The sequence below is a fragment of the Dipodomys merriami genome, unplaced genomic scaffold, assembly GCF_024711535.1.
Source record: "Dipodomys merriami isolate MVZ:Mamm:240054 unplaced genomic scaffold, mDipMer1.0.p SCAF_114, whole genome shotgun sequence".
Classification (NCBI taxonomy): Eukaryota; Metazoa; Chordata; class Mammalia; order Rodentia; family Heteromyidae; genus Dipodomys; species Dipodomys merriami.
The window spans coordinates 3918100-3942284 of NW_027202427.1; the positions used below are offsets into that span (position 1 = coordinate 3918100).

Sequence of the window (24185 nt, forward strand, 5' to 3'; positions counted from 1 at the left end):
TCTCACAGGGTCCACTTTCTTCCTTCTTCCTTTTTCTTTCCCTCCCTTCCGTCTTCCCTCCCTTTCTTCTTTCCTCCCTCCCTCTTTCTCTCTATCTCTTTGTCTTTCTCCTCCTTTCTTTCTCCTCCCTGTCTTCCTCCCTGCCTTCTTTCTTTTTTTTTTTTTTTTGGGTCCGGTTGTGGGGCCTGAACTCGGCCTGAACTCGGCCTGGGCACTGTCCCTCAGCTCTTCAGCTCAAGGCTAGCGCTCTACCACTTGAGCCACAGTGCCACTTCCGGCTTTTTTTTTCTTTTTTTGCTTATGTGGTGCTGAGGAATCGAACCCAGGGCCTCTGGCATTCAAGGCAAGTGCTCTACGACGGAGCCACCTTCCCAGCCCCCCTTCTTTCATTTTTTTTCTTTTTCAATACTATGAGTTTGAACTCAGGGCATTGTTATTACAAGGCAGGCACTCTACCACTTGAACCATATTCCCACAGCCCTGTGAACTTTAGTAAAAGCAAAGCACATGGTATTGTGTTTTTGTCTGGAGCAGTGTGGACTGTGAGCCTCCTATTTATACTTCCCACGCAGCTGTGGTAACAGGCATCCACCACCTACCCAAGTTTTGGGTCAGATGGCTAGGTTTTGCCCAGACATGCCTTGAACCAAATCCTCTCAAGCTCTGCCTCCCATGTTGCGGAGACCATAAGCCAACCCTGTGCCCTGCTGGTGCTAGTGAATTTCTAACAATTTATTCAAACCACAAGAAATGACTATGACCTGTAGTATTTGCCACTTTCCATGGTGAAAATTCTCCTTACCAGGGCCAATTTTAAACTGCCATTTTAAAGTTAACCAGCTTTCAAAATTTCCTGAAAGTTTAGAAGTCAGTCCTGTTCAGCCAGTCGTAGCACAAGGGTAGGGTGCCCAAATCTTCCACTGAGCTGGCTCCTTCTTGAGCACCAGTTCAGGTCCCTACTTACCTGGAAAAACATTCTCTTCCAAGAGGTTTTATTTGCCTTCCTGTATGGCTGGTTCCACAAAATGAAGGAGTTGGGCCATGATTTAGAGCTTATTTTTCACTTTCCCACGTGCCATTACAGTGTTTAGTTGCTATAGCTCAAAAATGGGGCAAACCAATGAACTCTTGAAGGCTCTTTTCCTTTTATAATCTGTGCTTTTTTATGTATTCAGACTAATGTGCAATCTTCTCAAAATAGTTTCTCTGTTCTTAATTTCGCTTTTCTGTCATTCTCACCCAAGTCGTTCCACTAACTTAGGATCAAAACTCTTCCTTATTAACTCTGCCCTCTCATTCATCTTTGTAGTCAAGGCCACCACCATGCAAACCTTTTGTTGTAAGCTGCTGCCGCTGCCTTTGTCACCTCACTACCAAGGGCACGTTCCCCACTCCTTTGTACTCCTTATGTGCTGTTGATTCAACTTCTAAAAGTATTCTTTATATTATTTCCTTGTTCAGAAGCTTTAGACATCTCCCTACACTAAGCTGCTTTCCATGAATACTATGTGAAGCTTCATTCTGTGTTAGGTTCACCTTTACAACCATGCCTTCCAAGTTGAACTTAGGGCTACAGGTGTGCTGGTCTCTCTTGCTAGGTCTACTTCCCACATGACAGCATCCTTTGTGCCCAGTCCTGCTCTGTGTTACATTCTAGCCTTCACTACTCCTGACCCCTGCCAGGTATCAGGAACCCATACAGGCTTATTTCCCTTGGCAGGTACCACTGCTAGAATATCCTCTTTTGGTATTTCTGAGTGACAGCCTGTCTGAGCTGTTGATTTTTTTTCTTTGGTGTTTGGTGTTTATTTCTTATTCATCCCCTCTTTAACTTTGAATATAACTAACACACCATACAGGGCTTTGTTCATGCTAACCAAGCTCTCTACTATTGAGATATATCCAGGTTTGTGTAACTATAACCACCATCACTTTCCTAACATTTTCACCCCCCCCACCCCCTTAAAAAAAAACCTCCACAACCCTGCCCCATCACTAACAACACTTAAGTCTTTCCATTACTGTAAGCTTGAGGCAACAATGAATAATGGTTCTGATTTCTCTATATTCTTGCTAATATGTATTATTTATTTATTTATTTTTATCAGTTGTGGGGCTTAAACTCTGGGATTGGGTGCTGTCCCTGTGCTCTTCAGCTCAAGGAAAGCACTCTACTGCGTGAGCCACAGTGCCACTTCCTTATTTAATGTTTTGGTTATACCTCATTTAGCAAATTATCTCAGTGAGTGAGTGAGTGTGTGTGTGTGTGTGTGTGTGTGTGTGTGTGTGTGTGTGTGTGTGTGTGTGTGTGTGTGTGTGTGTTGGTTGGTCGGTTATATCTTTTGATAAGCAAAACTTTAATTTTGATGAAATCCAGTGTATTTATTTTTTTCATTGGTTGCTTTCACTTGGGTGTCCTGTCTAAGAATTTATTGCCAAACCAATGACATTAAGATCTATCTACCTTTGGTTTTCTTAATTTTGTTCGCCAGTCTGCTTTGAGTTTGTTTTTGTGTGTTAAATAATGGAAGGGCCCAACTACTCTTTGGCATGGGGATATCAGCTGTCCTTACACTATTTATCCTTTCCCCGTTGAATTAGTTTACCACCTGCATTCTAGGCTTATTTAGCTCATAGTTTTGGAGGCTGAAGTCAAGCAGCATGGTGCCAGCTTGGCTGCATCACCTCATGGCAGGTAGCACCACGGTGTTGGCAGGAAATGAGAGAGAGGAAAAGAGAGAGGGTAGTCACCCCACCAGAGGGTAAGGCAAAGAGCAAAGAGGGTCAGTGATGACCTCCCACTAGGCCCTGTCTCTTACAGGTCCTATCAGCACTCAGTGTCACCACACTGAAGAACCAGCTTCCCGCACAGGAACGCTCCAGGAGACAAACTCAAACCATAGCCAATGTATAGCAGTACTCCTGTTGAAAATCAGTTGACAGGGCTGGGAATGTGGCTTATAGTAGAGTGCTTTCCTAGCATTCTCCTTGGGTTTGATTTCTCAATACCACATAAACAGAAATGGCCAGAAGTGGCACTGTGGCTCAAGTGGTAGAGCGCTAGCCTTGAGCAAAAGAAGCTCAGCAACAGTGCCCAGGTTCTGAGTTCAAGCCCTAGGACTGGCAAACAAACAAACAAAAAAGAAAATCCATTGACCATGGATATTTTCTCTTCTATTAATACAGGTATATGTTTTTAGTCTTCTGTTCTGTATCATGAATTAGCTATTTGGTTTGTAGCCTAAAAACTAGAATGATCCAATTATTATTATTATTATCTTTAGTTACTAAAAGAAATGTTTATGATTAAAAAACCCTGCAAGGCACAAGCACATATGCATTCAGAGGAAATAAAATAAAAAGAACTGGCTCAAAATGCCCCAAAGCAAAAGTCCTGCCTCAGCTACCTCTGCCCCACTTGCTGTGTGGAACCCTGTGAGCTATGGTAAGGAGCCTGTAGGCTTTGCCTCTCAGCTGGTCCTGTAGGCTTGTATGCATAGGTGTGAAAACTCAGATCCATCTTTGCATTTGTAAATGTGGATATATGCATATTCACATTCATTAGATTTGTTTGGTGGTCTATAGGTGTTTTATAGGTGTTTACCTATTTTAACAAAATTTATACTAAGAGTTGTGTGATTTTATCATAACCTGTAATCTGTATACCTGGTCATGTGTACGTCTTTTTTTTTTTTTTTCCTGGTCCTGGGGCTTGAACTCAGGGCCTAGACTCTGTCCCTGAACCTCTCTGTGCTCAAGGCTAGCACTTCTACCACTTGAACAACATGTACCACTTTTAGCTTTTTCTGAGATAAGAGTCTCATAGACTTTCCTGCCCGGGCTGGCTTTGAACTACAATCCCTAGATCTCAGCCTCCTGAGTAGCTAGGATTACAGGTGTGAGCCACTGGTGCCCGGCTTGTGTACATGTCTTATTTTGTTCTTTCCTAATTCCTGCATAGTATTTCATAGAATGATGCAGTATGAATTCTTTAATCAGGTCACTATTGTTGGATGATTATAATTTTCTAGGCTTATTTTTTTTTTAAATTTCTACCAGTACCACAGTGAGCATCCTTAACTCATGCCTGTATGTACACAGGGGATCCTTTCTCTTTTAGGTGTCTGGTAGTAGAGGTGCTGATCATGTCTTTCATCTTAAGGCATCTTTAATGTCTTTCTCTCACCTGTGCTTTAGGATGTCTTGTGCATATAAGACACTTAATAAATAAATATTTACTGAAGTGAACCTTAACGGTTTTTATTCTGGAAGTATCTCTAGCTTGCCATTCTATTTCAGTAAACTGTTTTATGACACCCTTATGCCTAGTTTACTTCCTCTAAAGTGAGTGAGCATTTGCTTATCTGATCTTCATTAGGGGAACTAAGGTGAAATGAGTCAAGGAATATTTTGATTATCTGCTCTGTGTGGCGCTGGAGGGCATAGAGACAAGGGCTGCATAGCTGGCAAGGTGTTTACAAACCCTAAGGGTAGTTCAGTGGGAAGGGCAGCCTGTCCCTGTGCAGTTGTTTGCAAAGGCCTTGAAGGGAAGGCAGGGACCAAGTTGCACTTACAATGGAGAAGTTCCCTGGAGAAGGACACACTAAGCTGCCCTTAAAGGAAGGTGCATTTAGACTGGTGGTGATGTACCAGCGGTGGGTGGTTGTGCTGATGTGTTTAGAAGGCCAGTGTGGGTGCATTCAGAGCACTCACACAGGAGAGTGAGAATTCAGTCACAGGGTTTCTGTTGAAGGGTGACCAGAGGTGAGGGCGCAGAGCCTGTGGGACACCTGAGGCTAGGCTTGGCATCCCAGATGAGTTTGATGATTGTCTGGTAGGCATTGGGCCAGCATGAAAAGTTTTGAGTATATTATTGGTCTTAAGGAAACGTTGAGTGAATCTGGGGTGTGAATTTTACAGGGGCGGGGGGGGGTCTTAATTTCCAGAGGTTTCTGTGACGTAACTTTTTCCTGTCTTCTGGTTCCAATATCTCTTCCCTTAGCTGTCTGAAAGTGTGGTCAACCGCATGAAGGATTCTGGGGAGCCTTCAGAAGGGCAGCAGCCAGTTGCTCCACCCACGGCGCCTCCACCCACCGCGCCCCCACCCATGGCGCCTCCACCCGCGGAGCCTCCAGCCACCGAGCCTCCACCCACCGAACTTCCACCCATGGCTCCTCCACCCATGCCGCCTCCACCCACTAGGCTTCCACCTGCGGCGACTTCGCCCCCTACACCTCCACTCTCTACTCATCCACCTGCTACTTGTCTACCTGCCACACGTGGCCCCTCAGAAGGCAGCTTTACAATCCCTCAGAAAGGTACAGTGGGTGCAGCTGTGCTGGGCAGAATGGGAGCAGAGGGATAAAGCATGTACACCTGTTTGCTTCTGGGTGGTGGAAGCTGTAAGGTCGGCTCCTGGATGGCGAGAAGACTCCACCCTCCTCGCAGCAAAGTTTCCACCCAGTACCTGCGTTACCTAGGCAACTGGCACACCTGGAAGAGGTCACATCTGCATCCGCTGAGGTCACATCTGAATTTGATGTGGCCGCACCTTTCTCCGCCCATACCCTAGATAAGGCCTAGCCCAGGCCCAGACGCTCTTTCTTAGCTCTTTTCCTTTTCAGCTCTTTCCCAGCTCTCTTCTCTTTCCCACTTCTTTTCCAGCTCTTTCCCACCTCTTTTCCCAGCTCTCTCTCTTTCTCAGGTCTTTTCCAGGCCTTTCCCAGCCACATGGAGTGCAAACCTGTCCTGGTCTCAGCAGGTCTACTGAATAAACCTACCCCTTACCTGAATACCACATGCGTGGTGCTGTTCTTACTCGGCTATCTCTTTTTAAAGATCTAACGTAAGCAATCACTTTCCAGGAAGGAGGGGCTTTCCATCTGTGACAGATACTGTCTGGTACATTTGAGGCTCAGTACTGCCAGTGTTTGTGTGGCTTTGGGGGCAGGTTGCTTCCTTTCACTGTGATTCAGGTTCTCTGTACGCTTTATAATGTGAGGCACCCAGATGTAATGAGGCATGCCTATAATCCAAGCTACTGGGGAGACAGAGAGGGAAGATGGTGAGTTCAAAGCCAGCCTAGGCAAAGATACTGAGACTCTATCTCAAAATAAAAGCAAAAGGGGCTGGGAAGGTGGCTCAGTGGTAGAGCGCTTGCCTTGCATGCTCGAGGCCCTGGGTTCGATTCCTCAGCACCACGTAAGCAAAAAGAAAAAAATCCGGAAGTGGCGCTGTGGCTTAAGTGGTAGAGCACTAGCCTTGAGCTGAAGAGCTGAGGGACAGCGCCCAGGCCCAGAGTTCAGGCCCCATGACCGGACCAAAAAAATAAATAAATAAATAAAAAATAAAAAAATAAAAGCAAAAGTGCTGACAGCATAGCTCAAATGGTACAGCACTTGCCTAGCATGAGTGAGGGAAAAGGAAGAGAGGTCTATGAGAACTGAATGACCTTGATGCCATCTTTAGTAGACGTAACCTCATCAGGGGGTCCTGCTCTTGACTTGGCTTCCAATAGGGGTTCTAGGGGCTCTTCCTCCCCCACCCTCAGCAGCCAGCACCTGTGCTGTTTCCTATTTTGTTGTACCTGTTACAAATACAGAAGCTTGTGCTCTTCCCCAACTAATTATCTATAGCAACCACAAAAAACAAGCAAAGAAATTACTAAAGGGGGCTCTTAAGGATGGAAATATTAAGGTATTACAAAAAGTCCATGGAGTAATTACTGTTCTACTTAATAAATACTTACTCATAAGAATCTCCTGGCTGGGAGAGCTATGTCACCGCCTCAGATAAACTACAGCAGGAGTAACATGTATGTAGTGTTTGTTATGCATGTGGCCTAACAGAGTGCTGTCTTTTTCTTCTTATCTTGGTGGTAATACGGTTTAATCTCAGGGTGCTTGCTAGGCAGGTGCTCTGCTACTTTGGCCACATTCCTAGTCCTTATTTGTATTACGTTCTCATGGTTTTGCCCAAGGTTAGCCTTGTATGGTGAACTTTCTATTTATACATTTTGCGTAACTAGGATAATAGACACCACCACATCAGCTTTTTATTGGTTTAGGTAGGGTCTCATGGACATTTTGCCAGGCCTGGCCTTAACCACAATCCTCCTAGCTATGCCTCCTGAGTAGCTGAGAGTATAGGTGCACACTACCCCATCCAGCCCAATGGTGTTTTTTTTCATCCAGTGTTCTCTGCTAGGTGGTAAGAGTTTACAAAGTAAGAGCTGTTTTCTGTCCAGTAGCACTTCCAGAATGCAGTCTGTGAATCTTGTCTTAGGTTTCATGCCAGGACACAGGGCAGATGGATAGGACCTCTGTCTTAGAGCACTCACAAGTCCATCCCTGGAGGTGCATCTTCACTAGCTAAACACAAATATTTTTCTGTATGACACAGTGGTACAAAGGAAGGAATGATTAATTTATGAATGCAAGAGTGCACAACTCTGGTTAAGGGACCAGATGCAAACCGAAGTAGGTTATGGTGGTTATGATTTTGTGTAGTGATGCAATTCTAGAAACTTGGGGTTAGGGGTAGCACAGGAACTGCCTGGATTTCGAAAAAGGATGATGGAAGATGGGATTTTACAGGTGAATGTAGCAGCAGAGACCCAGAGGAATGGTGCAGCCTGGCTTCTTTGCAGACCTAGAAGCAGTTATCTTTGGAATACAATGTCCAGCTTATGGAGAGACCTTGGTGTGATGTGCAGGGAGCAACACATAGATGCATCCACTCAGTGGCCAGAGAACCCTGGCTGTGTCCTGAAGGACAGGAGGCTCTGGCCATGCATGAAACCTCTGCCTCTGTCCTGTGATGTCTGCCTCAGGGCTTCCCACAGGCCTTGGCTTTCGTCCAGTCAGTATCTGGATTCCGACCCACTCTTCAAATGGGCTAAATGAAAAAAAAATTTTTTTTTTAAATCTTTGTGCTGTGGTAGGGATAGACCTACTGTCCAGGGCATTCTAGCTCGCTTTCTCTGATTTGCAGTTGGCTATACTCTGGCCCTGAGTGAGATTCTTGAAAATATTTCTGTCTTAACCAAGAAGGCTTACTATCTATGGTCTTTCTAGCCATGGATAGGTGAAACCAAGAGGGATGTAACTTGATCCAATGTGCTTAAATAAACTGTAGATTAACTGGTGAGGGGTGAGGAGAAGTGATAGGAAATGAGAACTGCCAAGCTATATTACATTAGTTTCAGCTTTGGGAGATAAAAGAAGTGTTTGCTTTAATTTGGTAAGTTGCAGCAGTTTAAAAGGGATAATGGCCGTTTGTTATTTGGCTTTATTTATAGCACAATGACCAGCAGAGTGAGTTTGAGTTTCTGAATGTGGAAGAAGATTCAATATAAACGAGCTGTCTTGAAATGGATTAATTTTAAGATATCTTTAAATTTTAAAACCTGTTTTTGCAATATTTTAATGATGAAATGGGTTAGGAAAAGAAGTTAAAATTAAAATCTTATCTCATACCAAATCCCAGATATAAGAATTGAAGCCATTAAAATACAATATGGAAGATTTTCTAAGCACTATGCCAAGAAACTAAACTAAGAAATGTGGGAATTTGACAATAAGAAAATAGAGACAATATGGGAAAAATAAAGAAAGGATAGTGAGCTAGGAAAAACATTACATTTTCTATAATCTCAGTCTATAATGTGTTCTAAAGACCTTTAAGAAAGCAAGATTAATAAGATCTGGTTATATTTATTTATTTATTTATTAATTTTTTTCCTTCCGTTGTGGGGCTTGAACTCTAGGCCTGGGCGCTGTCTCTCAGCTCTTCAGCTCAAGGGTAGTGCTCTACCACTTGAGCCACAGCGCCACTTCGGGCTTTTACTGCTTGTTTATTGGAGATGAGTCTCACGGACTTTCCTGCCCAGGCTAGCTTTGAACCCTGCTCCTCAGATCTCAGCCTCCTGGGTAGCTAGGATGACAGATGTGAGCCACCAGTGCCTGGCCTGGTTAGATTTTTATGACAAGATCTCAGAGTCACTAATAATTAAGAAACATAGACTAAGAAATGTACATTACCAAGGAAACAGGGAAGCCGGCAGGTGCCACAGGCAAGGACATAGTGTGGACTACTGCCGCTTTCCCTACTGTGGGTAACTGTGTTATTTTTGTTACGACAAAGGACAGTTACATCAAAGGCAAAAGTAAATTCCGTAATTTATACCTCAATGAACTATTATAAATTTAAAAATGAATAAATAAAAGCACATTAGCTGGGCATGGTGGTACATTAGAGAAGCTAAGGTAGGATGAACATAGTTTGATGTGATACTCTGGTATATAGTGAGACCCTGCCTTAAAGAGGAGAGTGGGAGAGGGAGAGAGACATGAAAAGAGGGAAGGCACAAGGAGAAAGAGAAATGTTAATATCTGAACAAAATTCTGGCAGTGATTTTCTCCTTTTTGTTTTTGTTGTTGATACTGTTGCTATTGTTTTAGTCCTAGTCTCAGTTTCAGTTGAGAGCCACCCAAACATGAGAAAGTGAGAGTGGCCTGCCCACTTTTGGATGTATGTCCCTGGCAGGACTCTTGACAGGTCTGGGAGTTGAATTGGGTTCTTTTGTAATACTGTGTACACTTACAACTACTGCTGTGTTGGGAACCACAGGAGGCATACAGCATCAGAGAAGACCACAGAAAGGTGTTGAGCTTTGGCCAACAAAGTTTTGGGAGGAGGAAGCTAGGGGATGGCAATAGTAAACAAACATACAAACAGACAATAAAAAAAAAAAAACCTTCGTTGTCACCAAGTGATAGCCCATTGAATTTGCTCAAAAGTTCCCAGATTAGTGATTATGAAAATATTGATAAACTTAAACAACCCAGTAATACTAGAAAAAATACAGGTTGAAGTTTAATCAGGTTGGATGGATATGTGAATGTGTGAAAATATTCAAACTATAGTAAGAACTAAAGGAAACAAAGTGTAAGGAGCATATGTTTGCTACACCCAGGATTAGAAAGCTAAGAATAGGATACTGTTTGAGTCTCTTTTCTGTTGCTATAATGGACAACTACAGACTGGGGGATTTATTTATTTATTTGTTTATCTATCTATATTTATTTATTTACTTTGTGGCTTGAACTCTGAGCTTGGGCGCTGTCCCTGCGCTCTTCAGCTCAAGGCGAGCGCTCTACCACTTGAGCTACAGCATCACTTCCAGACTGGGGAATTTATTAAAAATTTTTTTTCTTACAGTTTGGATGCTAGGAAGTCCCAAGATCAAGGGCTGCGTTTGGTGAGAGCTTTGTTGGGGTATGGTAGAGTCCTGGTAGCAGAGGGCATTACATGGAGTTGGCATAGCATAGTAGTTCAGATCTATCTTGTTCTTATAAAGTCACATGGTCTCATCTAAACTTAATTACTCCCCAAATGCCCCAACTGTTAATACTATGAAGATAGCAATTATGTCTCATCACAAGTTTTGGAGAGGGAGAACATTCAAACTGTAGTGGGAACTAAAGGAAACAGTATAAGGAGCCACCTGCATCTGCATAGTGCTGCTTCCTGCCCAGACCGAGACCTCTAAGGCTTCCTCACCAAGCAGAGCAGTGGTTTCCCTTAGGCATATCCGTCTGTGTTTAGGAGGTGACCTAGATTCCAAGTAACTGTCCAGTGAGTGACACTATACTTAAGTGGTTTTGCCTGCTGCCAGTCCGTGTCATAAGCATCATGGTCCAAAATAGATTCCTTCCAGGCAAGAGGAGCCTTAGGGTCCACTGGGCTTCCATATTAGTTTAGTAAAGATCTGTTCCTTATCTACCATGGGGTCTCATTGGCCTGTCCTTGGAGCTTGCTCTCCTGTGAAGATTTATCTATTTTTGTGCAGGATGTGGTCTTCAGAGGGAGCATGATCCTGAGCTGCTATTTGGGTGAGTTCTGTTCCTTGATTGGCCCTGGGGCTCCTGACAGGCCCTGTTTCTCTTTCTTTTACAGAATTCAAACTGCCCAGGTCAGAGCCTGGTGGTTTCCGGCATCCTTCAGAGGTGACCGAGGAGTTCAAGAGGTGAGCCTCAGTGCCTACTCTGTTCCATTGAAAGCCTCATTCCTCCCTGGGTCCCTTCCACTTGTCCGAAACCCTGGGGGACCTGTCTCACTGGTTTATCTTGTCTGTGTTGAAGGACAGTTCTATGGTACCAGTAGCACCATTTTTAGTTTAAAGGTGAAGAAACACCCAAAAGGGTATGGGGAGTTGATTTCTTTCTTTTTTTCTTTTTGTTGGTCCTGGGGCTTGAACTCTGGGCCTGGGTGCTGTCCCTGAGCTGCTTTTGCTCAAGGATAGCGCTCTACCACTTGAACCACAGTGCCACTTCCAGCTTTTTTGAGTAGTTATTGGAGATAAGAGTCTCATGGACTTTCTTGCCTGGCCTGTCTTCAAACTATGATCCTTAGATCTCAGCCTTCTGAGTAGCTAGGATTATAGGTGTGAGCCACTGGTGCTCAGCAGAGGAGTTGATTTCTAAAAATGAGTTATTTTTGTTTGTTTTTAAGACCAGATCTTGATATATAGTTCAGGATAATCCCCAACTTGTGATCTTTAAACGTTCAAGCACTGGGATTATTTCACTATGGTTGGTTTTAAAAATGGGTTCTTAAGAACCTCTTTTAGAAGTTAGAACAGAATAATCAACTGGCTAGCCAGTCTGTGCAGTGATAGACCAGTAGGTGTGTGTTTTAGAGGGATAAGAAAGTAGAACCCTTTCAGTTCTAACTGATGGTGACTTCCCATTAGGCGATGATCCTGAGAGTTAGCCACAGTTCTGAAGTGGGACCTTTTTTCTGTCTCCTGAAAACATGTAGAAGAACGGTTAGTGCAGAGAGGTGCCTTCTTGATTCTGTAACTCACCGGTTATCATCTGAACTTAAGAAGGGCTAAGAAGAAAACTACTTCAGTTAGAATCTTGTCATGAATAGATCACCTGATGCACATAAAGAGTGTAAGTGTAGTATCTACATACTGAGTTCTCAGTGACTGTTGACTTTATCAGCATTCTTTTTTATTTATTTATTTATTTATTTATTTATTTTTTGGGTCCGGTCATGGGGCCTGAACTCTGGGCCTGGGCACTGCCCCTCAGCTCTTCAGCTCAAGGCTAGCACTCTACCACTTGAGCCACAGCGCCACTTCCGGCTTTTTTCTTTTTGCTTATGTGGTGCTGAGGAATTGAACCCAGGGCCTCATTCATGCAAGGCAAGCGCTCTACCACTGAGCCACCTTCCCAGCCCCTTTATCAGCATTCTTGATGGAGTTCTCTTGTGTGGTCAGAGGGCCACAGATGAAGCCTACAAGGCTCAGTGGCAGCCACAGTTGAGGGTTTGCTCCTCTGGAAGGTTAGCTGACATTCTCAGAGTTTATCTTCCATAATCCTTAAAGCTCTCTCTAGGAATAATTATTCCCCCTTCCGATTATCTTCTAAACATTTAAAAAATGTTAAAGTAACATGAGTTAATGAAAAATTTTGAAAATACGTAAAATGGATAGAAAATCCCCCATAGACTCATTATCTCAGTTCAGCCAATGTTGATAATTTGAAACGTCTCTTTCACATACCTTCTCTCCCTTGTGATTTTGTGGCTTGCTATTTTCTCTTACTATTATAATTCTATTACATTAGTTACATCTGATTTATAAATATTTCTGTGGCTAAACATATTGTTGACTCTTATTTTTTAGATTCAACCTTTAGATAAGTCATTGAATGTATTTTTTAAGATTCTTTTTCTTTTCTTTTTTTCCTCCTTCTTTCTTTCTTTCTTTCTTTCTTTCTTTTTGGTGCTGGTCCTGGGGCTATCCCTGAGCTTTTTTTTTTTTTTGGGTCCGGTTGTGGGGTCTGAACTCTGGGCCTGGGCTCTGTCCCTCAGCTCTTCAGCTCAAGGCTAGCGCTCTACCACTTGAGCCACAGCGCCACTTCCAGCTTTTTTTCTTTTTGCTTATGTGGTGCTGAGGAATTGAACCCAGGGCCTCAGGCATGCAAGACAAGCGCCCTACCACTGAGCCACCTTCCCAGCCCCTCCCTGAGTTTTTTTGTACCACTGAACTACACCTCCACTTCCAGCTGTTTAGTGGTTAATTGGAGATAACAATCTCATGGACTTTTCTGCCTGGGCTGGTGTTGAGCCACAATCCTCAGATCTCAGCCTCCTGAGTAGCTAGAATTGCAGACATGAGCCTGGCTTAAATGTATTTATCATTGGTGCTATAATACATCATTGTTATTGGTTATGCTTTATTTTTGATAACTTGACTTTGATTGTTGAATATTTAGGTTGCTTTCATTTTCTTTAGTATAACAGGTAATACTGCTAAGAATATCTTATTACTAGTATTTTTTTCTCTACATAGCTTTTATGAGGCAGAATAATCAGAAATAGGTCCAAGATAGGAGCATATTTAGAATGAAGAGCTAAATGTTTAAAACACAGGACTGCTACCTGTAGGTTTTCAAATGGAGGCAAAGGAAAGTGAAGCTTCCGCTCTGTCATCCTCCTGAGGGAGTGGCTCCCATGAGAATCAGTCCCTGCTCTGAGACTCTCACAGGACATATGGTGCTAGCATCCTTGACTGGTGGCCAACTCTACTTCTGTGCCTGATCTGTGTTTCTTAGCTGAGAAAGTGCCACTATTCCCTGGCCTTTGCTGCTGTCAGGAGGCTGATCTTAGTGGTTAGATGATGGACAAGCAGTTCCTTAGCCTTTTTCCTGCCGCGGACCGGCTCTGTTGGGACGACGGAGGACACCTAGTGGAGGAACTGGAATAGGTGGGGAGATGGCAAACAGACAACTCACATACAAGAGGAGCAGGTGGCTCAGTGGTAGAGCGCTTGCCTTGCATGCATGAGGCCCTGGGTTCGATTCCCCAGCACCACATAAGCAAAAAGAAAAAAAAAGCCGGAAGTGGCGCTGTGGCTCAAGTGATAGAGCACTGGCCTTGAGCTGGAGAGTGAAGGTACAGCGCTCAAGCCCAGAGTTCAAGCCCCACGTTGGGTGCCAGTTGTCCTGACCCGCAGGACTTCAATGAGGGCAATGAACCTAAGCAAGAAGGAATGAAGGGACAAGAGACATGCTTGTAACATAGTGGTCTGTCGAGGCGATCTCGCGATCTCGGACTGTACTTGGCCAAGTTTTCCCGGAGGATGGCGTTCCTTCCTTAGTCAGAGGCTCATGCCCCACGTTGGGTGCCATTTTCCTTTCCTGGCCAGCCAGAGGCCAGCCTCAGAGTTCAATTGTTCCACAGTCCCAATTTCACTTGGCTAACTGAAGTGAACATACAGACTTTTTACTGCCAGTGTGCTTCCAGCCATGCTGTCTGCATTTACTTTTCTCTCTCCTCTGGCCTAGGTTCAAAGAGGAGCAGGCTGCAGTCCAGGATGAGCTGTTCCAGGTGGTGAAGAGGGAAAGAGAGGCAGCCTCGAAGCTCTTGAAGGCCCCACTGTCTCCGGGGGCAAGTGACACTAATCGTGACAAGAGGCATTCTGTGCGCCTGGTGAGTACAGCCCAAGCTGGTCTGACAGTTTGTGTAGAACTATTGGAGGTAGAGGTCAGGCCCTGGAACTTGACTTGCCAGAAGTCTTTGGTGGTTCCAGTTGCCACTGGATGTACCCAGTTGCCACTGGATGTACTCAGCTTCATGTTGGTGGAAAAGATGTCTTCCTAGGAATCAGGAGCTTGGATTCTTCCAGTCCTGACTTTGTCCCTGATGACTTTACTACCTTTGCATCTGTTTTCCTTCCTTTGATTCTTGAGTTTCTACAGTAAGGGAATCAGATCATTTGACAGCCTCATTCTTCTCTGAAACTTCACAGTTATAAGGGCTAGAGTGTTGTTTGTGCCAGGACAGTGTGAGGAGAGAGGATTGAGATTCAAGACCATGAAATACACAGCACAGAGAGCATTATTTTCAGAGGTAGGCAGCCCAGGTGCAAATTCTAGCTCCCTCCTTACCAGTTTTAGCACCTTATCTGTGCTTTCATGTAGATTTGCCCTGGGGATCAGAGATAATATCTATCCAGAGCTTAGCACGTGTTTGACAAATCATGGAAGTATGCTATTACTGCTGTTACTGTTATTAATACATCTAATTGATTGGAGCTATTAGTCACAATTCTTTCTGCTTAAGTGCAGAGTTTATTTCCTAACATGAAAAGTCTAGGAGCACCCAAGGGTGAACCAGTTAAGTGGTTCACCAGCATCCTCATCTTCCTTCCTCTCTGTTAACCACTGTTGTGTCAGTCTGTACACAAGCTCAGAATCACAGCACTCAGCAACAAAAGAAAGGCCAGCAGCTCCTGTGTCTCTGCTAGCAAGGACAGTCTCCCAGAGCTCATCAGCAGAATTCCTCTTTCATACTATTGGCCCGAATTGTGTTAAGTGGCAATTGCTGAGCCAGTCCACTGGCAATCCATTGTAGGGGGAGAGGACATCAGACAGACTCGGGACTGATGGCAGTCAGGAAGGAATGGCTGTTAGCAGCATCTAGTGACATCTGCTTCAGAGGCTGTGGCCTTTGAGACCTGAAACAGCATGGTGTGCCTGGAAGGGAGGAGAGGATGATGTGAGGATGGGAAGGGGACATGGTTTCTGAGTACAGGCCTTGGCGTATCAATTTGATGACTGTGGGAGCACGCAGAGAGTTTATAAGAAATGCTGGTTTAAGGTTGGAGGGGTGGCTCAAATGGTAGAGTACTAGCCAATAAATGAAATTGTCAGGTACCGAATTTGAGTCCCAGCATCAGACCAGAAAAACAAACAAACAAACAAACAAAAAACAAAACTGCTGGCTTAAATTGGTCCCATGCAAGTATAAATACTTAGGCTTCTAGCCCTCAGGATGGAAGAGATAACTTTAAGTCAGGAATTTTGAACAAGGTCAAATTAGTTGCAGTCACTATTAAATGACAGCAAAGATGAGGTGTTGTGGGAATGCAGAAAGCTGTTGGTGGGCTAGAGAGGGCATTTACCCTCAGCCCTGAAAGATGTGTAGTCTCCCAACCAAGGAAACAGCTGTTGACTGAGGCAGTGGTGGAACATAGGGAGAGGAGAACAAGGTTTGTGGCCAGGTTATAGATGGTTTTAAATACCTTGCAGAGCTAGTTCACAAGGTAGGGCATAGTGATTCAGAAGCAGTAGAGGATTTTTACAAGTTTGTAAGGATGGGAGTGAGTATGTGGTCTGTCTTGTGCTTTTAGAACCTTACAGCTTCCTGGTGAGGAGGCAGTTGATGTAATGAGAATCAAGGAGCCCTCAGGACATGGTGTTCTTGTAGTTAGTTTTTGAAGGTCAGGTAGGATACCACCTCTCCATAGGCAGCCTAATGACCAAAGGACTCTCATCCTGGAGAGGAAGGGTTAATTAATTTGGATGAGCAGGAAAAGTCATCTAGAGATGGAAAATCACAGCCTACAGGTATTCTGTCTTTTCATTCTCACCTGGAATGTGTTAATTACAGTGAAAAGGAAATCACAGCTTCCCTTCCCTGCACCTGCAAAGGGAGAAGGCTAAGTCTTCTTTCTTGAGACTGTCTCTGGTGGAAGAACTTTGCTGGAAAAGTAGGAGGGAACTTAGATGACCCTTGGTGCAGATGTGTAGGTTTAAAAAAAAACAAAGGATGACATTAGAATAAAGAAAATGCATCCTTACTAAATTTTCCCCTCTTAGATTCCTATGAATAATGCCTTCTCTGAGCCTAGAATTCTGAGAACTAGTGAAGCAAGTTTCAACGTTTATGGCATTCCCGTTTCTGACTGATGTGCTTTTCTCCCAACAGTTGGGATTCCAATTTTTTTTCAGGAGCTTTGCTATTTCCTTATTATATATAGTCTCTGAGGATTGTGTCCCACTGCTGGTCTTCATTATGGTAGCTGCATCTGGGCACAGGTCCTACATTCAGCAGGGAAACCCTTGCCTGGGGCTCTCCAGTGTGGGTGAGAACAGAGGTCAGGTGGGAGGCCAGGGCAGCCTATCCGTAGCAGCTTAAGAGGGCAGCAGAGACCCTTCCTATTGTCTCTTATACCTCCAAGATGCTCCTGACAACTGCCAGCATGACTGTTTTTGCTTTAGGTGGTTGGTGTGGGTCTCTGATGTGTGAGGCTTTGCCTGTGGGAGGTGCTGCCATGGGTGACTATGGAGCCCTGTGGCCACTTCCCAGTGAAGTTTTATATGTGAACACACGTAGGTAGACGTCTAGAATCTGGGTGGATGCTGTTACCATCCCTTCTACAGGAAGTGGCTACCTTTGAATTGGTATGTCTGACAAGTGCTTTTATTTTTTTATTATTTTATTTTATTTTTATTATTATTACTATTTTTGGTCGGTCGTGGGGCTTGAACTCTGGGCTTGGGCGCTGTCCCTACGCTCTTCAGCTCAAGGCAAGCACTCTACAGCTTGAGCCACAGCACCACTTCCATTTTTTAAATTTTTTATTTTTGTCAGTCATGGGGCTTGAACTCTGTGCCTGGGCATTGTCCCTCAGCTCTTCAGCTCAAGGCTAGCACTCTACTACTTGAGCTACAATGCCACTTCCGGTTTTCTGGTGGTTTATTGGAGATAAGAGTCTCACGGCCTTTCTTGCCTGGGCTGGCTTTGAACCACGATCCTCAGATCTCAGCCTCGTCAGTAGCTAGGATTACAGGCGTGAGCCACCGGCACCTGACTTGACAAGTGCTTTTTAATTCTAACTTTGGATCATGTAAATAAGAGGAGTATAATGAAGAGAAAAGTCTGAACAAGCTTAGGGACTTTCCTTTCCTATTAGAGTCTTCCACATTCAGGGTGGTAATACAAGGGCAAGCAATTGGCAGCCTGTTGGGCAGAGCCCTGAAGGGTTGGCGGTGTGAAGGTGTGTGGATCTGAGCATGTCCTCTTAGCACTGGGGCCTAGTGTAGTGGCTAACGGGATGAGCCGGCTGCCTCTCCTCCTTGGTGCCTTCTCTGATGCAGTGTCCACAGCCCCCACATCCTTGGACCTCATCTGGAAGATTTCCTTCTGATTCTACTGAATGCCACTTGACATTTCATGGCCTCCTCTCCCCTCTCTGTTGTCCTCTGACTTTTGTAATATTGATTTTTAATCCTCTTCTGTATGAGCAAATGATTCAGCTCATTTTGGGGAAAATATATAAAACTAATGATCAGGAAAGGTAATCATTTTTATAACCTATTTTTGATGACAAAAGTATGACCATTTCTCATTTAGTGTAGCAGTACTTAGCTGTTGTCTGTGTGTTTATTATGCCTGTTTCTTGTTCCTTACAGATTGGTTCTGCCCCAGTTCTGCTGAGTGTCATTCAGACCTAGGTGACCTCTGCTCTCTGAATTGATGGAGGAGGGTTAGAGTTCAGATGAAACATTCTGAGTAGAAATAGGAAAGAACACAGTGGTTTGGCGACCTTTCTGATGCATAGAGCTTTAACTGTTGTAAGGTGAATCATTCCAAAAGCCACATTTTAAAATATATAATAGTGGAGTCTTTATTATACAGTTAACAGGCTGCAGGCTGCCCGTTGTTACAAAGGCCTGCAGCCCCCAAATACACATAACACTGCTAGGAAACATGCTAAAGAGGAAAGAAAGAACAAAAACAATACCAGCAAGCCAATTCAGCTTCAATGGAGAGCTGAATTGGGACACCATGATGACCAGAGATGAGCCAGGAGACAGGACACAGGACACAATCACAGAGACACACGTGGCATGATATCCTAGTGGCTAGGCTGGTCCGGGCCTAAATAGGTTGGCGCAGGGGGCAGATCCTCAGGAAATTCCCAGTCCTAGGCATTGGACTGATAGATTCAATAACCTATCAACCAAATGTCTGCCTCTGCCTCCAAGGATCCTGGCATGCCCATTACCTGGGAGGCAGGTGATGGGCAGGGGGTTTTCTTTCCCCAGGAAGAAGATGATGCCAGACCCTACCATCTACCATGTGGCCAATATGATGCTGGCCAGACCTGGCCTCCTTACCTCATAACAACCAATGGTTGGAAGAGTAGTAAAGGCCTGGAGGAAGCTTTAGTGTAGTAAGAGTAAGTAACAGCCTTGCCCGTTGCTTTACTGACAGATATTATTAGGTATATGAGATTTCAGTGTACCTGATAGAAAGCAAAAACTTTCATTTCTTCATATATAATATTCTCTGTGTGTCTATTATATGTTAGGCACTAAGTTAGTTTTCTAGTAAATGGAAGTAAATAAGATGTAGCTGATGTCCTTGAGCAGATGTGTTTATTGGGAGAGTTAAACCTTCTCAGCAGTGACAAGATGGTGCTGTATGCACCACAACAGAGTGATAGGAAGATATAGTGGAGGTAAAGGTGGTGCCATTTGATTTTCTTGGGGGGTGGGAAAGGTATCTGAGAGGACAGGACACACATTCTGGATCTTGAGGAATGAGTAAAGTTTGCTGCATGCAGAAGAGGGAGAAAAATGTTGTAGATAGGTGATCCTTGAGCCCAGATCAGAGGTTGTGGAGGATGGGTGTTTGGCTGGAATGGAGGGCAGGGATGGGTGTGGCAGGCAGGAAGGCAGAGGTAAGTATAAACATGAGCATAGAATGACACTATAGGGAGTTTGGGGAAGGGGTTTCCTCCTCAAAAGAGCCAAGGAGAGAGTTTTCTTCTTTGAACATGACGTAGTAGGAAGTCTTTACTGGAAAAGCAAGAAGTTGGGGCCAAATCTTTGTGCCCAGAAGAAGCAAGAGACCCCACCCCTTGTCTGCCTGGTTCAGCTTGGGGCTCCCACCTGACGAGGAGCTGACTACCCTTTCTGAGGGCAGATGGCTTTCTGGTCATTGTTCAGTCCTTTCACTGATTGGATGTTTTCCGAATCTGCTGCCTTAGCCATGTTAACCATTTGAACATGATGCCACAAAAATGTGGGATTTTAAGCTTTTGAGTTGCAATTTTCTAAAATTAATGAGATAGAAGATTTTACCTCAGCTACAGCTTTTCTTTGTAGTGTCATCCTCCTGTGTTGTTGTAGTCTTCCTCAGATGATAACCACCTTTGGCTAAACCCTTTGTGGTGTTGTCACTTGGGTCATCTTAGCACTGTTCAACACACAGGACAATGGTTAGGGGGCAATTCTTTAGTAAGTAGGACAGTGCCAATTACTTTGAGGCTGCTGACCAACAGTCCTTTGTTTTTCCTTGAGGTCTTATAACGGAGCCCCATTTCTGACTGTTGGAAGCAGGTGACTAGAGGTGCCTTCTTTAGAATGGATACCAGTACAGAGTCTGGCTCTTTAAAAAAAACAAAAAAGAAAACCAAATCAGTACAATATCTGAGAGTCACCTAAAATAAGTTTATTTGAGGGGCTGGGAAGTTGGCTCAGTGGTAGAGCGCTTGTCTTGCATGCATGAGGCCCTGGGTTTGATTCCTCAGCACCACATAAGCAAAAAGAAAAAACCCAAAAGTGGCGCTGTGACTCAAGTGGTAGAGTGCTAGCCTTGAGCTGAAGAGCTGAGGGACAGTGCCCAGGCCCAGAGTTCAGGCCCCACAACCGGACCAAAAAAAAAAGTTTATTTGACTTCTAGTTAGAGACCTACAGACTTGGGTTTAATTTGCTTGGACTCAAGAAGTGAGAGGGCTTTGGCAAGTCAGGCTTCAGGTATTGAACAAGAGTTAGGCCCAGTGAGTCCTGATGTGTTGGAGAAGCTATTTGGTATGGCTATGTGTTTTAGAACTTCAGTGACTTGAAGACTCTGGTGTCCTTTTCCTATGTCTCTTCCAATTTTAGCTATAAGAAGGGATCTTGAATTCCTATGGAGATCTATATTAATAGTACCCCAGATGGATGGAGAAGACATACACTAGGACAAACAAACATGACATTCTTTCTTTAAGGTACTTTTGTTTGTTTTGTTTCTTGTTTTTTTCTGTCTACTGATCTTTAGATCAGAGAGGTTCATTACTTTTTTTTTCTGTAAAGAGCCAAATAAGTAACTATTTTAGGCATATAGATCACATAGTCCTTGTGGTTTGTTTTTTAAATAACAATAAATAATAAAGACTATTCTTAGATCAGAAACCTTACCAAAAGAAGCTGTGGGCTGTGTTTGACTGGTGAGCAGGAAAACTTCATGTAATAGAATGTACTTCTCTGGGGATGTAAATTGTTTTTTTTTTTGTCAGTTGTGGCACTGAACTTTGGCCCTGGGTGCTACCCCTCAGCTCTTCAGCTCAAAGTGCCACTTCCAGCTTTTTCTGCTTATGTGGTGCTGAGGACTTGAACCCAGGGCCTCAGGCATGCAAGGCAAGCACTCTACCACTGAGCCACCTTCCCAGCCAAATTTTTTAAAGTCTTCTGTGTACCTGGTGTCTCAGGAAGTGATAGGGTAGGGCTTTGATGGTAGTTTCAGTTTCTGAGTGGTTGGGTTTTGCATCTTGGTACAATCAGATAGCCTTCATCTTCTGATCTGTAAGAGGAGGATTTTTTTTTTCTTGGAGGCAGTCTAGTGGGCTGTATGAAAAATCTTGAACTTCTGCTATAAGTCCTGGTTCCTTTTCTGTTTGCCATTTTATATAGTAGGGATTTCTCTGCTGAAATTCCCTTTTTTTTTTTGGTTGGTCATGGGGCTTGAACTCAAGTGGTAGGCTAGCGCTCTACCACCTGAGCTACAGCACCACTTCTGGTTTTCTGGTGGTTTATTGGAGATAGAGTCTCATGTCCTTTCCTGCCTGGGCTGGCTTTGAACCGCAATCCTCAGATCTCAGCCTCCTGAGTAGCTAGGATGACAGGCGTGAGCCACCGGTGCCCAGCTTGAACGTCCCATCTTATTACACATACTTCCTACCTCTTCCTATAGCTCCTCTATGCACACTTATCATAGTTATCCAGAAGGCTCTGGTAATTCCCACATCTTGATCTGCCAGTGGACTGAAGTAGAACAATGTAGTTTTAAGTTTTTGTCTTTATTTTCAATTCTAAAATTAGGTAGCACTTCATTCCATAAAATAGTGTTCTGATGGGCTGAGCAGAAGACGGTGGTTACATATAGAGAAACACTGAAGAAAGTGGAAATGAAAGGATGAAAAGTATATTGGCCATTCTCATAGGTACTTTCCCTGTGCAGGAGGCATAGGATGACCACAATAGAAGACAGCTGATGTGCTTTTTTTGACTGTGCTGTTTGGTTTAAGGACTGAGGCAGAGGAACTTCATGATCATGCCAGTTGAAGCTAGCCTGTTTGGAAATTTGGCTGCTATCTCTCTAATCCTGATTCTTTGGGAGGTCAGATAAGCAGCTTAGTTTCAGCTTGGTGATGGGGAACTTCAGTGTGAATGACTCCACTTTGATTTTTAGCCTGGCCTGTGTGGTAGCTTAGTCCAAAACAATGGTGGTCTGTATTTTCCATTTAACAGTTGTATTGCTGTTTCCTCTCTTGATAATGGGCCACATTTTCTTTTAGTTTTCAGTGACTTGTTTTTTTTTTTTGCTAATGCTGGACATCATATGCAGAAAAACAGTATAGACTGAGGAAAACAGTGTTCATGCTCAGAAGTGGCCCCTCTTCTTCTTCTGATGGGTTGTCAGTGTGGAGGGTTGAGTAAATGTCGTTTATAGCTCCATCTTTAGACTACATGAGGACTTAGCATCCAACACCTGCAGAGCTTATCTAAGCTTCTTGCCCTTCCATCAGCTTTTGTAGTGGACATTAATTGTCCCTCCCACATTTGGGACTTCCTAGACCTGTGATTGGGCCTGGAAGTGTGGCTGTTTGATGTGGTCTTGCCATTGACCATTTGACCTGCCTTGCTTTGCTCTGGGTTTCTACTAGGCTTCCTGGCTGAGGGGCAGGATCACTGGGGCTTATTACAGATACAGGGAACTCATGGATCCTAATTGGAAACAATGCTGACCCTTTGATACTGTGACCCTTGAGTCTGTATTTTAACAGTCCTTGACACATTTGTCTTCAACACATGGTTCTGGTGCAGTGATCTGGATTCAGCTAGTACACTGACACTGGAGATCCATTTACCTGAGAGTAGTTGTTGGCCCTTTTTACTGTCTGGTTGCCTGAGGGATGTGGGCTATTTTCACCTGGGATATGGCTCACATGATCCTCAGGGCAGGAATTGTTACTGTTTAACTAGTGATGGGGGTGACCTCCTCATCCTATGTTATCCATCCTCGAGACAGTTCTTACCTGTGGCTTCAGGGCGGTGGATGCTCTTAGCTCTGCCAAGAATGGCACAGGGAAGAGAATCAGCTGTCCATGTTGCCCTGCATCCTGAGCTCAGCCTTTTAGGGAATACCAGAGTCGGAGGCAGTGGCCATCGTACATAAGTGATGCCAGGTGACATCCACTGGGTTCTCAGCAGTAGCTTGACTTGTGTGAAAGCCTAGAGCCTCAACCTCATGCAGCTGTCACCAAAGCCCATGCAGAGTGGGAGGCGGGAGCAGAATCAAAATGGAACCTTCTCAAGGGCTCTGGGTCCAGAGGAAGGCTGCTGCTGGTCTTATCACTTCTTAGGTCTCTTCAGGCCAAGATCCCCTGTGAAGCCCATTAGGTTCCTGTTTCTCATCCCTTTCATCTGCTGTTGTGATGGGCTAAGACCCACTTTTCCCTTAGAGGTGTCCTCATTTCTAACCAGCAGTCTTCTGAGAGGTCGAGTGGTGGAGAGGAGAAGAACTTGGAGGGAACTCATCAGAAGGGAAGATGTGTGGAGCAAGGTATAGGCATGACAGGTGGTACTAGGTAAACAAGGCAAAGGTGTATGGTATTGCTAGGAAAAGGAGCGCAGGAGCTTGTGGATTGCCTTTTAGAGAAAGCTGTTGCCCTGTGGACTGCTCAAATATAATCCAGAGAAGTAGCACGAGGTGTGTGTTGTATTCTTCAGTGAAGAAGTGGATTGCAAGTGGGTTTGCAGCCTAGCTCCTAGGGTGTGGGTGTCCTCTCCCTCTATCACAAGTCTGCACTTGCCTCAGTCTAGCTCCTGATCTGCCTGTGGAGTGTGGCATGGTGACCTCTGCCAATGTGTCAGAGGCTGAAGTCCTCATTAGCTGCTAACTTTGTTAGGGAAATGGCTGGTTGTGGTTCCATTCTGGGTGTCATTTCTTCTAATTAGCAGATTACATGTCTATGAAAATGTCTGTTAGCACCAGGGAAGAGCAAAAGAGGCTGACAGCTGGGTCTGGGATTTGAAACCAACTGTGAAGGAAGT

General features: G+C 44.3%; 1 protein-coding gene and 1 non-coding gene across 5 annotated transcripts in view; both read left to right on the forward strand.

The window, feature by feature from the left end:
• The window catches only part of LOC138822751 (MICOS complex subunit Mic25-like), a 222252-nt gene that overhangs the window by 18595 nt on the left and 179472 nt on the right, over window positions 1–24185 (forward strand). For all 4 annotated transcript variants that reach the window (XR_011370612.1, XM_070015695.1, XM_070015696.1 and 1 more), the window contains exons 2-4: window positions 5003–5318; window positions 10960–11029; window positions 14361–14505. Coding sequence is in view for 3 of the 4 variants with exons in the window: in XM_070015695.1 (XP_069871796.1) it covers window positions 5003–5318; window positions 10960–11029; window positions 14361–14505 (531 nt within the window). In the remaining variant the exon portion in view is untranslated. The remainder of the gene's footprint in view (window positions 1–5002; window positions 5319–10959; window positions 11030–14360; window positions 14506–24185) is intronic.
• Trnaa-ugc (transfer RNA alanine (anticodon UGC)) lies at window positions 13820–13895 on the forward strand. The gene has a single exon. It is a non-coding gene; the product is annotated as a tRNA-Ala (tRNA).